The sequence below is a fragment of the Danio rerio genome, chromosome 7 (genome assembly GCF_052040795.2).
Source record: "Danio rerio strain M-AB ecotype USA chromosome 7, GRCz13ab, whole genome shotgun sequence".
In the NCBI taxonomy this organism is placed as follows: Eukaryota; Metazoa; Chordata; class Actinopteri; order Cypriniformes; family Danionidae; genus Danio; species Danio rerio.
Window position 1 is genome coordinate 31,047,241 of NC_141027.1, and position 13,192 is coordinate 31,060,432.

General features: G+C 36.3%; 2 protein-coding genes across 26 annotated transcripts in view; both read left to right on the forward strand.

The window, feature by feature from the left end:
- Positions 1–13,192, forward strand: part of apba2b (amyloid beta precursor protein binding family A member 2b) — a 246,004-nt gene that overhangs the window by 220,209 nt on the left and 12,603 nt on the right. The window lies entirely within an intron of this gene.
- tjp1a (tight junction protein 1a) overlaps positions 1–13,192 on the forward strand; it is a 196,508-nt gene that overhangs the window by 25,385 nt on the left and 157,931 nt on the right. For all 24 annotated transcript variants that reach the window (XM_087261217.1, XM_087261222.1, XM_087261224.1 and 21 more), the window contains exon 2: positions 3,559–3,715. In XM_087261217.1, coding sequence (XP_087117343.1) covers positions 3,559–3,715 — 157 coding nt within the window. The remainder of the gene's footprint in view (positions 1–3,558; positions 3,716–13,192) is intronic.

Below are 13,192 nucleotides of genomic sequence, written 5' to 3' on the forward strand. Positions count from 1 at the left end.
GGACTGAACTGTTGAGTGTGTTCTGCCAGGGAGCAAGAGAGAGAAAACACGTGGACCAACCAGACCACCATGTCAAAATTAGAGGAAGCACTTGGACAGACGGTCCACTGTCACTCTGCCTGTCTGCCCTTTGGGGACAGAAGCTGGCTATGGTGAAGATGGATCCTAAAAATTCAGTATTTCAGTAACCTGAATGTTTGGGTTCAGCTTTTTATGTTTATGGACTGACCTCTTCATTTGAACAGCACACATTTTATTTTAAAATTGAGAAGGTCATTGGTTTGAGTCCCGTCTGGACCAGGAAGCCTTTGACGTTTTTTTTTGTCCTGTGTTTGCATGGGTTTCCCCCGGATACCCCCACAGTCTAAAGACATGTGGTATAGGTGAATTGACCTATTGATTAAACTAAACTGGTAATAGTATGTGAATGGTAGAGTGTGTGGGTGTTTCCTAGCACTGGGGGTTGCAGCTTGAAGAGCAACTGCAGTGTAAAACAATACCCAGAATAGTTGGCTGTTCATTCCGCTGTGGTGACCCCTGATAAAGCAGGAAATAAACCTATAAAGAAAGTGTTTAATGTTAAATGTAATCTGTTACACTTTTATTTTATGTTTTATTTTATTTTGTATTTTATTATATTATTTTATTTGTTTTTATTTTTATTTTTATATTATTTTATTTTATTTTATTTTGAATGTCAATGAAAAAGAGAGTACCAGCTGCAAAATCAGATGCTCGTAAGTCAAAACAAAAGCATATTTCACTTTAATTATATTTTATAAATCGAATCAATACAGTGTATAATGTGAAATTGTAACTCTGTATTATGTCATCTTGGCTGTAATTTGACTTTGATTTATTTTCCTCAAATTCAGAACAATCTCAGATGAATCAGCATATATATACAGTATGTTACTGCAGACCACTGATAGACTCCTGTTGGGACCCTCGATGCATCATTGCAGGACTTGTTGGGTTTTAAGGCTCTCGTAATGGGATTCTCCTGTTCTCGCTGTGAGTGTGCACTTCAGACTCTCTTGTCTCCTCAGTTTAACAAGAGACAGCAGCAGGAAAATCAAACTGGAAGGTGATACTCATTCCTAAAGGCCACAGGGGTTACATAAATCACCCAGTGACAGCACTAAAACAAACCTGCTTTTCTCTGGAGATCACCTGCTTACAGTAGCTCTATGGATTTTGGCCCAAACAGGGAAAAAGTGGCAGAGGACTAGTCACTCTCTATATAACTTTGTTCTCTAGATTTTTGTTGTTGTTGTTGTTGTTAAATCGTAAATTTGATGACTAAATGCTCTTTTACACACACACACACACACACACACACACACACACACACACACACACACACACACACACACACACACACACACAAACACACACACAAACACACACACACACACACACACACACACACACACACACACACACACACACACACACACACACACACACACACACACACACACAAACACACACACACATACACACACAGTAACATTTAGGGTTCAGGGTGGTTTAAATCCTCTAAATGTAAGAACGAGCCATACATTATATATAGTGATGCTTGACAGCACGCTGGACTAATTACAGAGACAATGCTTTTTAAGAGAGCATTACAGCTATCAGGGCCAGTATGTCTTAAGGGGTTTTGCTTCTTGTGCTAATTTATGCTTGCAGACGTCTCTTGTGAGAGAAGTGTGATCCATATGGGTGTGAATGGGTTACATGTTTCCTCTTTCTTCCCGTTCTTTAATGCTTACACAATACTTAGTATTATACAGTAGGCATTATATCCTTGTGCTTAGAGTATAGTTAAATATGCCACCTTTATGATAAGTTTTGCTTTTAGTTAAAGAGAATTATGGTAATCAGGGCACCTAAGCGCCTACTGTAAGCTCAGATGTGTACATTTTTTGCTCCATCAAGTAAACTGAAAAGGGTGTTCATAATTTACACTGTAATTTAATAAAAAAACTTTTCTGGGAGGGCTTTCCAGAAGGTTTAAGGATATGTTTATTGGATCCTTTTTTTCCAACTTTATTTTTATTGATTTTAATTGTTACAAAACCCTGCAAACAGTACAGAATGTTAACTTGTATGCTATTTCAGAATGGACTTTCCCACCCCAACATTTGTTAAACAAAAATGTCATTTAAAATAAATTATAAAATAGAATAAAATACAATACTTAAAAAAAAAAAAAAAAAAAAAAAAAAAATATATATATATATATATATATATATATATATATATATATATATATATATATATATATATATATATATATATTAATATATATATATATATATATATATATATATATATATATATACATATATATATATACATAATATAATATATATAATATATATATTACACTGAATTTTAAATTACAGAGACATTCAGTTTTTATTTATACATTTAAAAAGCAACTGAAGGGAAACTACACTTTTTTTAAAAGTGTCTGCTTTACCTCTGATGACGGATGTTAATTTTTAAGAGCAAGATTATTAGACATTTCCTTTATCCATTGTGCAAGAATAGGTCTTTGGGTGTTTTTCCACACCAAAGCTATAACGCATTTAGCTTAGCTTATACATGTATAAAGTTTTGGTTCCAAAAGGAACATTTCCTCCAGCCATTTCACAGACCACACCTAGCACCTCCTTCCAAAACAACTGCATCTCTCCACAGTCCCACATACTGAAAAAATCCTTTGTGCAAAAGTCTGGAATATTAGGGTTAATCCAATGTAATTTTACTGGTGTAATGTAAGTCCTCATCATCCATTTGTATAAGATTCTACATCTGGTATTAATGGTTTTAGGATTGTTCTTCTAGAAGCACATGTGTGTGATCAAGCACTAATACCTTCCTTTGTGCACCAGTGAACAGTCATGTTAAAACAACAAGTGAACCCTTAAGCTGTTTCCACAAAAATTTATGAAATTAACTTTATTTTTATTAATTGAAATAAAATAAACATCACTTTGTTTTGTTTTTTATTTAGAACAAAATACTAAATTAGCTTTGTTTTCAGCTAGCTGCCATATAAATATTTCTCTATTTTCCATCAATGAGTTCTTCATTTACTCACGCTTGACTTGCTTAAAATTTGTTTTTGTTCTGCTAAACACAAAAGAATAGTTTTTGAATAATGTTGTAAACCTGTAACCATTGACTTCTATAGTATTTGCTTTTCCTACAATGGATATCAATGGTTGCAGGTGTATTTAAAATATCTTCCTTTGTGTTCAACAGAAAAAAGAAAAAAAAAAACTCAAACTGGTTTAATTTTGGGTAAACTTTCCCTCTAACTTAAATCATTAACAAAAATATACAATGAATTGAAACTATATCGATAAATAAAAAGCTTTTTGATGAAAATTGCAATGCGTTTTTGGCGAAATGAATGGATTTCTAACGAATAGAAAGTTGTGAGATGTGTTGAATAAAAGCGTATACAGTACGTGCAGGCAGCCAACAGCTGGTGTGACTGGAGATGCTGTATGATGATGTGCTGATGTCTCTGGTCCTCAGGGTGCCACCTGCCTCAGATGCCCCTGCCGCCTCTGCTGCTGCCACGTCACCTGCTGCTGCTGCGACTGCCAGTCAGGGCAAACCATCACTGCGCAGGATCAAGGGCCGCATCCACAGAAGCAAGAGCCTGGACAGCATGGATCTACTGGACTGCAATGTGAGTAAATAAAGCACACGCAGAGATGATGCCATTCAGTCGCTTGCTTTTCACAAACGCCTACTGAGCATGTGCTGTGAGAGTGTCATCACCATTGCTGAATTAGGGTTGCCTGTAGTTTGCTCAATGTGGATGTTGCAAGATTCTGAAGGATTGTAGTGGGAGGTTTTGATTTTTCATTTGTGTTTAAGGAATTTAAATTTCGCCAGGTATATCGAATGCACTTTTTACTGTAGCCAAATGTGATTTTGAGTGCTGATGTCACCATTACCAAATCTTGAGATGAGTCTTGAGATACTGTTGATTTATGTTTTAATTGTGGCAAAGTGGCTTTTTGAAGTAAAAATAGTTGATAAAAACACATTGGGCTAATTTACACACAAAAGGCAGTTATAAATAGTAACTTCAAAGTTCAAATATATGCAAAACATGAAAGTATGTGGTTCATGATGCGTGCGCTATGTTTTAAGTAACTTGAAGACATTAAAAATGTTAAATAACAAAGACTGAAATTCTTTTATTCTGGGATACCGGATAATTTTACCCAGAAAGCAAATTCAGAAAAGAAACATCTAGTTAGTATCATTAAAATGTTAATGTTATATTGTGTTTATTTGCTGACATAATGATAACATTTTACATTTTAACATTTCAAATCTTGCTGCACAAAAATTGTACCCAAAAGCTCCATATCAACCATGCTGTATCATCAACTGAGCACACAAGATACAGTTGGTCAAAATTATTAACCCTCTCTTTCAATTTTTTTTCTTTTTTTTTATATTTCCCAAATTATGTTTGTAAGGAAATTTTTACAGTATGTCTGATCATGTTTTTTCTTCTAGAGAAAGTCTTATTTGTTTTATTTCGGCTAGAATAAAAGCAGTATTTAATTTTTTTTAAATCCATTTTAAGGTCAAAATTATTAGCCCCTTTAAGCAAATGTATTTTTCGATAGTTTACAGAACAAACCATCGTTATACAATAGCTTGCCTAATTAACTTAACCTGCCTAGTTAACCTAGTTAAGCCTTCAAATGTCACTTTAAGCTATATAGAAGTGTCTTGAAAAATATCTAGTCAAATATTATATACTGTCATCACGGCAAAAATAAAATAAATCAGTTATTAGAAATGAGTTATTAAAACTATTATGATTAGAAATGTGCTGAAATAATCTTCTCTTTGTTAAACAGAAATTAGGAAGCAGGCTTATTATTAAGGGGGGGTAATAATTCTGACTTCAACTGTATGCCAGAAAAGTTGTACATAGTAAGATGGACACCAATTTGTTTGTTTAAAAAATCTCTTTACTAAAGGGTTTTGAGGTCTTTATACCTAATTGTACATGATTTTTGCTGCTTGTTCAAACTACTTACTTAAAATGAGCTTAAACACAATTCTGGAGATTTTTTTGGGAAGCTGAATTTTTTAATGCTCAATTAGCTTAAATTTGTTAAGTTAACTTAGTCACTTTGTGTTGGGTCAACATGAATGAGCTGCGTGAAGCCCTGCATTCTACAGTTAATCTTATCGTACAAAAGAACATAATCATAATTTATGTGCAAAGGAACACCCGCTTTGAAAGTTATCAGACGATTGAATGGGCATTATCAGTGGTTTTCAGCTGATAGATATGGGCCAGTAGAGGCCTTTTGTGCCAGCTGGCAGGCTCAGAAGGCTGTTTTCATCCATCCACATGGTTAATCAGCTATACTAATAGAGAAGACTCCAGTTCCAGATCTGTTTTAACAGTAATGTGATGGTTGGGTTTAGGCTTTGGGTGGATGTTAATAAAGTACAATTAACGGGAAATGTAATAAATAATATAAATAATTCTCGTGGCTAATCAGCTATACTAAGAGATAAGTGTCCAGATCCAGATCTGTTTTAACTTTGTCTTTTAGAAGACCAATTATATGAGAGACTTGCTTTGTCTAGTAAATAAGTGGGTCTAATTAGATTTGCATTGTAAAAATGAAATAAAAGTTAAAAATGTATTATTTTTATATCATATATTACGTTTTTTGTTATGATATTCCCAAAATCATTCTGCATAAATCTGAAGATTTTGTTTTACGAAATTCTCCACAGAAATAGCACAGAAAAATGTCTGTGATTCTATCAGGAGCAGATTCTATCTGGCCCTATCTATAGCTGATTAACCATGTGGATGGATGATAACAGCTTCTGAGTCTATCAGTAACGCCCATTCAATCGAGTGATAACATTCGAATTGGCTGAAAGGAACAAAAGTTGTTGATGTTCTGCTGGCTCTAAAGTTCAATACAATTAAAAACCCAAGTGAGAGTCATATATTTCCTGCAAGCCTTGTTTGTGAAACTGCATTCTGTACCAGTAAACACAGTAGCATTTTTTATGTTGTATGTATGTGTGTAGTAATGAAATTCACATATATTACATAGTTGTTAGTTACTCTGTCAGTTGTGTCACTACTTAAATCCTCTTCTTTGGCCTTGTTGTATAGTAAGTATCCATCACATGCACATAAAATCTAACCTCAAGTGTTTATGAATAGCCAAAATTGTTGAATAATACTTTAACTTTTTGAATACTTGACATGTTTTTTAATATAGAAATTAGTTTAACTTGGACTATATTGAATTATGTATTTGTATCCTTTTTAATACACGGGGTGAGTAAAGAATGCCAGAAAATGTATTTTTGTTAAAATGGTTTATTTAAAGTTATCTTAAAATATTCCATCTTAACCTGATAGAGTGTTTGATCCTGACAGCGTTGTCAGAGTACTCACTGTTTCTGTGTCCCAAGGTGCTGTTAAATATAGATGTAGATGGAAATTCTTTCTTATTCTTCTTCCCTCCTGAGATTTACTTAAAAGAAGAGTCTATTTTCCCCTTGTTATCCAATTTTAGATGCTCACTAAAAAAACAAGCTATTTTTACTCAAAGCAGAACATAGCGGTGCATCATTCTATAATTTACCGCTATGTGTCCAAATTAAATGGAGCAGTGGGGAAAATGGCTTCTGGACATAAACGTTCTAACCTCACCACTATTAACAGGCCACAAGCTCACTGACTTTATCTCGCGCCAATCCGTCAGGTCTGTGTGCCATCAAATCTCTGAGATTGTTCACAGTATTTATTCAGACCATTACTGTGTTAACGGCAATCATTATCAATTAGTCTGTTTTCCTTATTGATCAGAGACAACAGACACTACGGTGGAGTTCATTTGCAGACCTGTCTTGCACTCCTACAGTATACTGTATAGCATAAAGGATATTCAAATGCCTTACTTTGCTAGTTCGAACATTATTATGATGCAGTGGGATGTTCAGACCTTAAGATTAACAGACTTGAGTACCCAGAGTGTCACATTAGTCTGTGTAAATTTGATTAGGCAGCAGAGAAAAATGCATCAGACAGATTTTCTTTTACATGCTCGAGCCCCGAAGCGCAGGCTGACAGACAGCAGCGCAGTAGGTGGCATGTCCCCATTCATATTCCCCACTGCCAGATGATATCAGATTACCTCTTTGATCATGTGATGTGCAAAGCAAAAGTGCCAGTCACGTGAGCATGTGCAGAACATACTGACGTCAGCGATGTGGAGGAGTGATGCTATTAACTAAGCACCAGAGGCATATGCCTGTGTGGATGTGTTGGTGAACATGCTGCGTTTGCATGGATGTGTGAGATCCTGCGCCATTAACAGATGAGGTAAATCGAGCTGCCTGTAAATGTGTCCAACATGTGACCCACAGCATAAAACAATTGTTTAATGCGAGCTGGAAACTTTAAAACATTCCATATGTCGGTGCTGAGTGGTTTATTTTAGTGAGAAATTACAGGAGTAATCTCACAAATTAAAGGGGTAAGCTGCTTGATTCAAGCCCTAAAAACCATGATATCCCTGTGAATCTGCGTTTGAGCTGAAAGCTGTTTGCTGGCCCTGGTCATCTCATGTGCACTCACAAAAGAGAGATGTGCAGGGGGAGGGGAGAGGAGGGCAGCAGTTTCGGAAATCCAGCCTCATGCTAATGTGTCACTAATGCACTGTAATATAGTGTTTAAGAGTAAGAGTGCTGGGGCATGAAACATTCTGATCTGAATTTGAACTGAGGTTACATTGCAAATTTGAATGTAATGTTATTAAAATGAGCGTCACAGTGGGTAGCATGATCGCCTCATAGCAAGAAGGTCATTGGTTCGAGTCCCAGGTGGGCCAGTTGGCATTTCTGTGTAAAGTTTGCATGTTCTCCCTGTGTTGGTTTTCTATGGGTGCTCCGGTGTCCCCCACAGTCCAAATACATGCGCTATAGGTGAATTGAATAAGCTAAATTGGCTGTAGAGTATGAGTGTGAATGCATCAGTGTATGAGTGCTTCCCAGTGTTGGGTTGCGACTGAAAGGGCATCCGCTGGGTAAAACATATATTAGATAAGTTGAATAAATATTATTGAAATTTTAAGAACTTCAAATGAATGTACTTTTAACTAAGCAAGGTTGGATGTACATGTTGGCTTGGCAAAACCTAATTTAAATGTTTTGAGAGACGTCTGCAAACATATTTATGTAGTTAGATGAATGGATGGATGGATTGGCAGAAAGCTAGATGGATAGTAGGTACCCAAATATGTGCTTTAATGGGTAGTTAAATGAATAGCTAATGGTAGGTATACAGATGATAAATCAGTAGGTCAAAAGATGGATAAACTGGTACATACTGTAGACAGGTACGTAGGTAAATAATTGGATAGATGGGTTGGCAGATGATTAGTTGGATTGGTATTGTAGATAGATGGGTAGTTGGGTCAATAGATGGACAATAAATACATTGTAGGTACTGCCGATAATTAGCTTGTTTGACAGATAGATTGGTTCGTAATAGATGATGGAATAGATAGGAAATTAGATGGACAGTCGGGTAGGTATATAGATAGATGGGTGGGTGACTGGGTAAGTCCTAACCAAAGTCACTTTATGTGCAAATTGTTTCAGTTGTGGCCATATTTTCAAGTGCAGCTCCTATCTCTTTGAATTAAGAAACATAAAATTCTCAAACTGATTGCCAAGCTCAAGATTAAATTTCATTTGGAATCACCTGTCAAATTTTACAACAGTCTCATTTAAATCATAACGAAAAAGGTTTACCAAGCTAATGTGCATTTCTGGAGGATGCATTCAGACATCATCCTGTCAATCAAACTATGTAACTAGCTACAGTAAGAATCAATAAATTACCTGTCATCCTCAGATTAAAGGTGTGTTCAAATGTTCTGGCATTCAGAGTTTGTATCTTTTAGTCAATATAACTTGTGCCTGATGACAAATCCTTTACCAAAATGACAGCAACATCTTTGTTTACAAGCTTGTGGGCAATCATGTGTTCAGACATCACAGCTGTCATGTGATTTTGCATATTAATGGCAAAAGCAGGAACATATTAAGATAATCATGACAGGTGGAAAAGAATGTACCTCACATTAATTTCATACAGATTACAAAAGCAGAGAATATTTGTTTTCAAGTGGAGTTAGCTCATTTAAAACAAATGATTTCAAGCAATAATTCTATTTTTATGTGTCTATGAGCCAAGTTTTTTTTTTTTTGAGATTTCAATGTGTTTGTCAAACCCCAGTGGGTTCAAAGCAACAGAAACTGTCAAAAAGAACACATGTTTGACTGTCTGGTCCGAGCCCCTCATCTGGAGATTTGTCAGTTCATAGCATTTGATGATTGACTCTTTTACTAGAAAACACTGCTAGTGTACATGTTGAGTCTTGCATTTTCTCCCATTGTGTGTCACACTGACAGTGTCTTGTATGTTCTATAGTTTAATGTATAGTTGGGTAGGTGGATAATTTAAATAAATGGATAGTTGGGTAGGTAATGTACGGACATCTAACAGAATCTCATGGCAACATGTAACTTTTTGATTGAATGTCTAATTTGTAATCGATTGTATAATCTCATTCATACATTTTATTATGATTTGCTCATCCATTGAGAGGTAGGGTTAGGAGTGGGTTTTGGGGGCACATCTCATTTTAAAAATCTTATAATTTCATACAATTGAGATCATATAAATTAGCCACGTTTCTGACAATATGTAAAATAGTTAAGTTTCCTCATAAGTTCAAGCTGGTAGATCATAGTCTATGGCAAAATGTAATGAACAGTAACATTTTTCAAGACTGTAAAGGGAGGATTCAGAGTGGAATGACCTCAGATGACTTACTGTACTTGCTGCTTTCAGTACACATGAACGATCATCACACAAGCACAGATTTTCAGGACGTATAAGGTTCTAAGATGAAAGACTGATGGCTCCAGCTTCTTTAAATAAAGCATACCAACACCTGTACGGGATTTCTTCTTACAGATGGCCACTCTCTCTATTCTCTCAGGGCAGTGTAGGTGCTTGATGTAGTCTTTAGTCATTTGCTTTAGCCATTTGTGGAGTAATTAACCTCTCCTCCCCTGAGCTTCGGCAACTGCCACTGCTTTTGTAAGAGCGATTTTTCTCTGTTGACATGTAATTGCAGCATCGACCAAGCGAGTGAGTGCATGTGCCAGTGTGTGTATTTGTGCACGTGTGTGAGAGACTTGATGGAGGGGCAGCCTGTGGCAGCCTGATGGTGGACCGTACGTGAGGAGACTGTATAGTAGCTAAATTTAGAAATGGTCTCATTGCAGTTCACACAAGTTAATTCATTATTGACGTGAATGATGTAGATGGGGCTGATGGCCAGGGAAATTTAAAGCCTGTCTGGCCTCTAATTCCGGACTGTTCAAGTGAATAACTACAGATGACCGATCATAAAGCTAATGATGGAACGGGAAGCATGTCACACATGCCTGGTTGGGAGTATTTATTTGGCCCATATGGATCAATACTAAGCCTTTCTCACCAAAAGAGGAAGTTACGCTATAATATGATCACAACATCCCTTAATCATCTTATAGATTATGCACCATATGCTACACATGCAGAGATGTGACACATGCTGAGAATGAATAAGTGCGTAAATAGGATTTTTGCTTTCTGGGCATGAATAAAAATCAGTTAAATGGCTTAGACGACAGCTTTTTGTTTCTCACACCATTAGCATGATTTGCATCGTTACCCATGTCTGTTTTTATAATATTATTCAAAAGTTTGGGGTTGGTAAGTTATTTCTTATTCTTTAAAGTTAAAATAAAAGCTTTTTTTTCAGCAAGGGGCACATAATTGGTCTTTGACAGTTATTGTTGTAAGTTAATTAACAGTATTCGTTTCTGTTTATTTACTCAAATCAGATTATTAGAATGGAAACTAATGACTGTGGATTAAATAATTAATTAGGTACACCTGTCCAACTGCTCGTTAATTCAAATTTCTAATCAGCCAATTACATGGCAGCAACTCAGTGCATTTAGGCATGTAGACTTGGACAAGACGATCTGCTGCAATTCAAACTGAGCATCAGAATGGGGAAGAAAGGTGATTAAAGTGACTTTGAACGTGGCATGGTTGTTGGTGCCAGACAGGCTCGTCTGAGTATTTCAGAAACAGCCAATCTACTGGGATTTTCATGCACAACCATCTCTAAGGTTTACAAAGAATGTGGTCTGAAAAAGAGAAAATATCCAGTCAGTTGCAGTTCTATGGGTACAAATGCCTTGTTGGTGCCAGAGGTCAGAGGAGAATGGCCAGAAACAGAAGTTACAATTCGCACAGGCTCACCAAAAATGGACAATAGAAGATTGGAAAATGTTGCCTGGTCTGATAAGTCTTGATTTCTGCTGTGGCATTCAGATGGTAGGATCAGAATTTGGTGTCAACAATATGAAAGCATGAATTCATCCTGCCTTGTATCAACGGTTCAGCTTGTGGTGTAATGGTGTGGGGAATATTTTCTTGGCACACTTTGGGCCCATTAGTACCAATTGAGCATATTGTCAACGCCACAGCCTAGCTGAGTATTGTTGCTGACCATGTCCATCTCTTTATGATTAGTGTACACATCTTCTGATGGCTACTTCCAGCAGGATAATGCACCATGTCATAAAGCACAAATCATCTCAGACTGGTTTCTTGAACATTACATTGAGTTCACTGTACTCAAACAGCCTCCACAGACACCAGAACTCAATCTAGTAGAGCACCTTTGGGATGTGGTGGAACGGGAGATTCGCATCAGGGATGTGCAGCTGACAAATTTGCAGCAACTCCGTGATGCTATCATGTCAATATGGACCAAAATCTCTGAGGAATATTTCCAGTACCTTGTTGAATCTATGCCACAAAGAATTAAAGCAGTTCTGGAGGCAAAAGGGGTTCAACCCTGTACTAGTAAGGTGTGCCTAATAAAGTGGCCGGTGAGTGTATGTAAGATTGTAATGGTATTTCACAATATACATTTTTATCACTCACTAAAGAAATGCAGCCTTTGTGAGCATAAGAGCACCCAGACCCAGATTTTTGAATGTTATTGAATTTTGCTTGTAGAACAATTTTATAATGGCAGATCCTCATTGGTTTATGTGGGAACAGCTGATTGTCTTTTGTTGATGGCCAAATCTCTTCCTGTTCCACTTTATCCTCTGACTGATGGTTTATTTGTTGTGTTCCCTCAAGACAAATAGCGTATTTGTAACTAGGAAGAAAATCACTTTTGTGTCAGAAATGTGTGGGGAATCTTGGCTTACAGCCACCTGAGTATAATGAAAAATAGGGAAACTTCCTTTGCAGGAACAGGAATGCGTGTGCCAAGCTAACTTGACAGTGATGAAGAATGTGTAATAAAGGTAATAAAACTGCAATTGGTCATCGGGGAGTTGGAGAAGATGAAAAGAAATGTGAGAAGCTAAGGCAGTAGATGTGTGTGGGAAAGGGATAGACTGCCAGTCTGTGAGTGAGAGAGATCGAAAAGAAGAATGAAGATAAAAATAAGCTGTGTATTTGGATGTATGGGTTGTGGTTTCTGTCTCAGCTAACTCGCATACTGTCTAACTTCGGCATCAATCATGTATCACTTCAAAAGACAGCCTCCACATGGGATCAGCACATCAACATCTTCATGTCAAGGGCAGACTGGATGTTTTGACTGCAGAATTTTAAGTAGATGGAGGCTAAATGTGGAAATAGAGATAAAAATCTTTATAAAGGCAAAAGTTTATTTTTATTTTTATTTTTTTAAATAGTCGTTTCTATTATTGGTCCTGTTTACACCTGATGTTATGGTGTGTTTTGGTCAATCAAATCACAAGATGGCAGGGACTTTCATTTTGTCCATTTTCCAAATTTTATGATCATTGTTGGGTGAATATATAAGTTTTTTTTCAATCTAATATTGTGAAATAATCTTTTGGGATTCATGTTTAAACACAAAAGGAGATCATTTACATTCAAAGATGCGAATTAAACTGGAATATCACAAAAAACATTTGCGGATAAAGCACTGTTTCCATCCAATGAGCCAAGAAAGCAAAATCATCAATTCGGGAT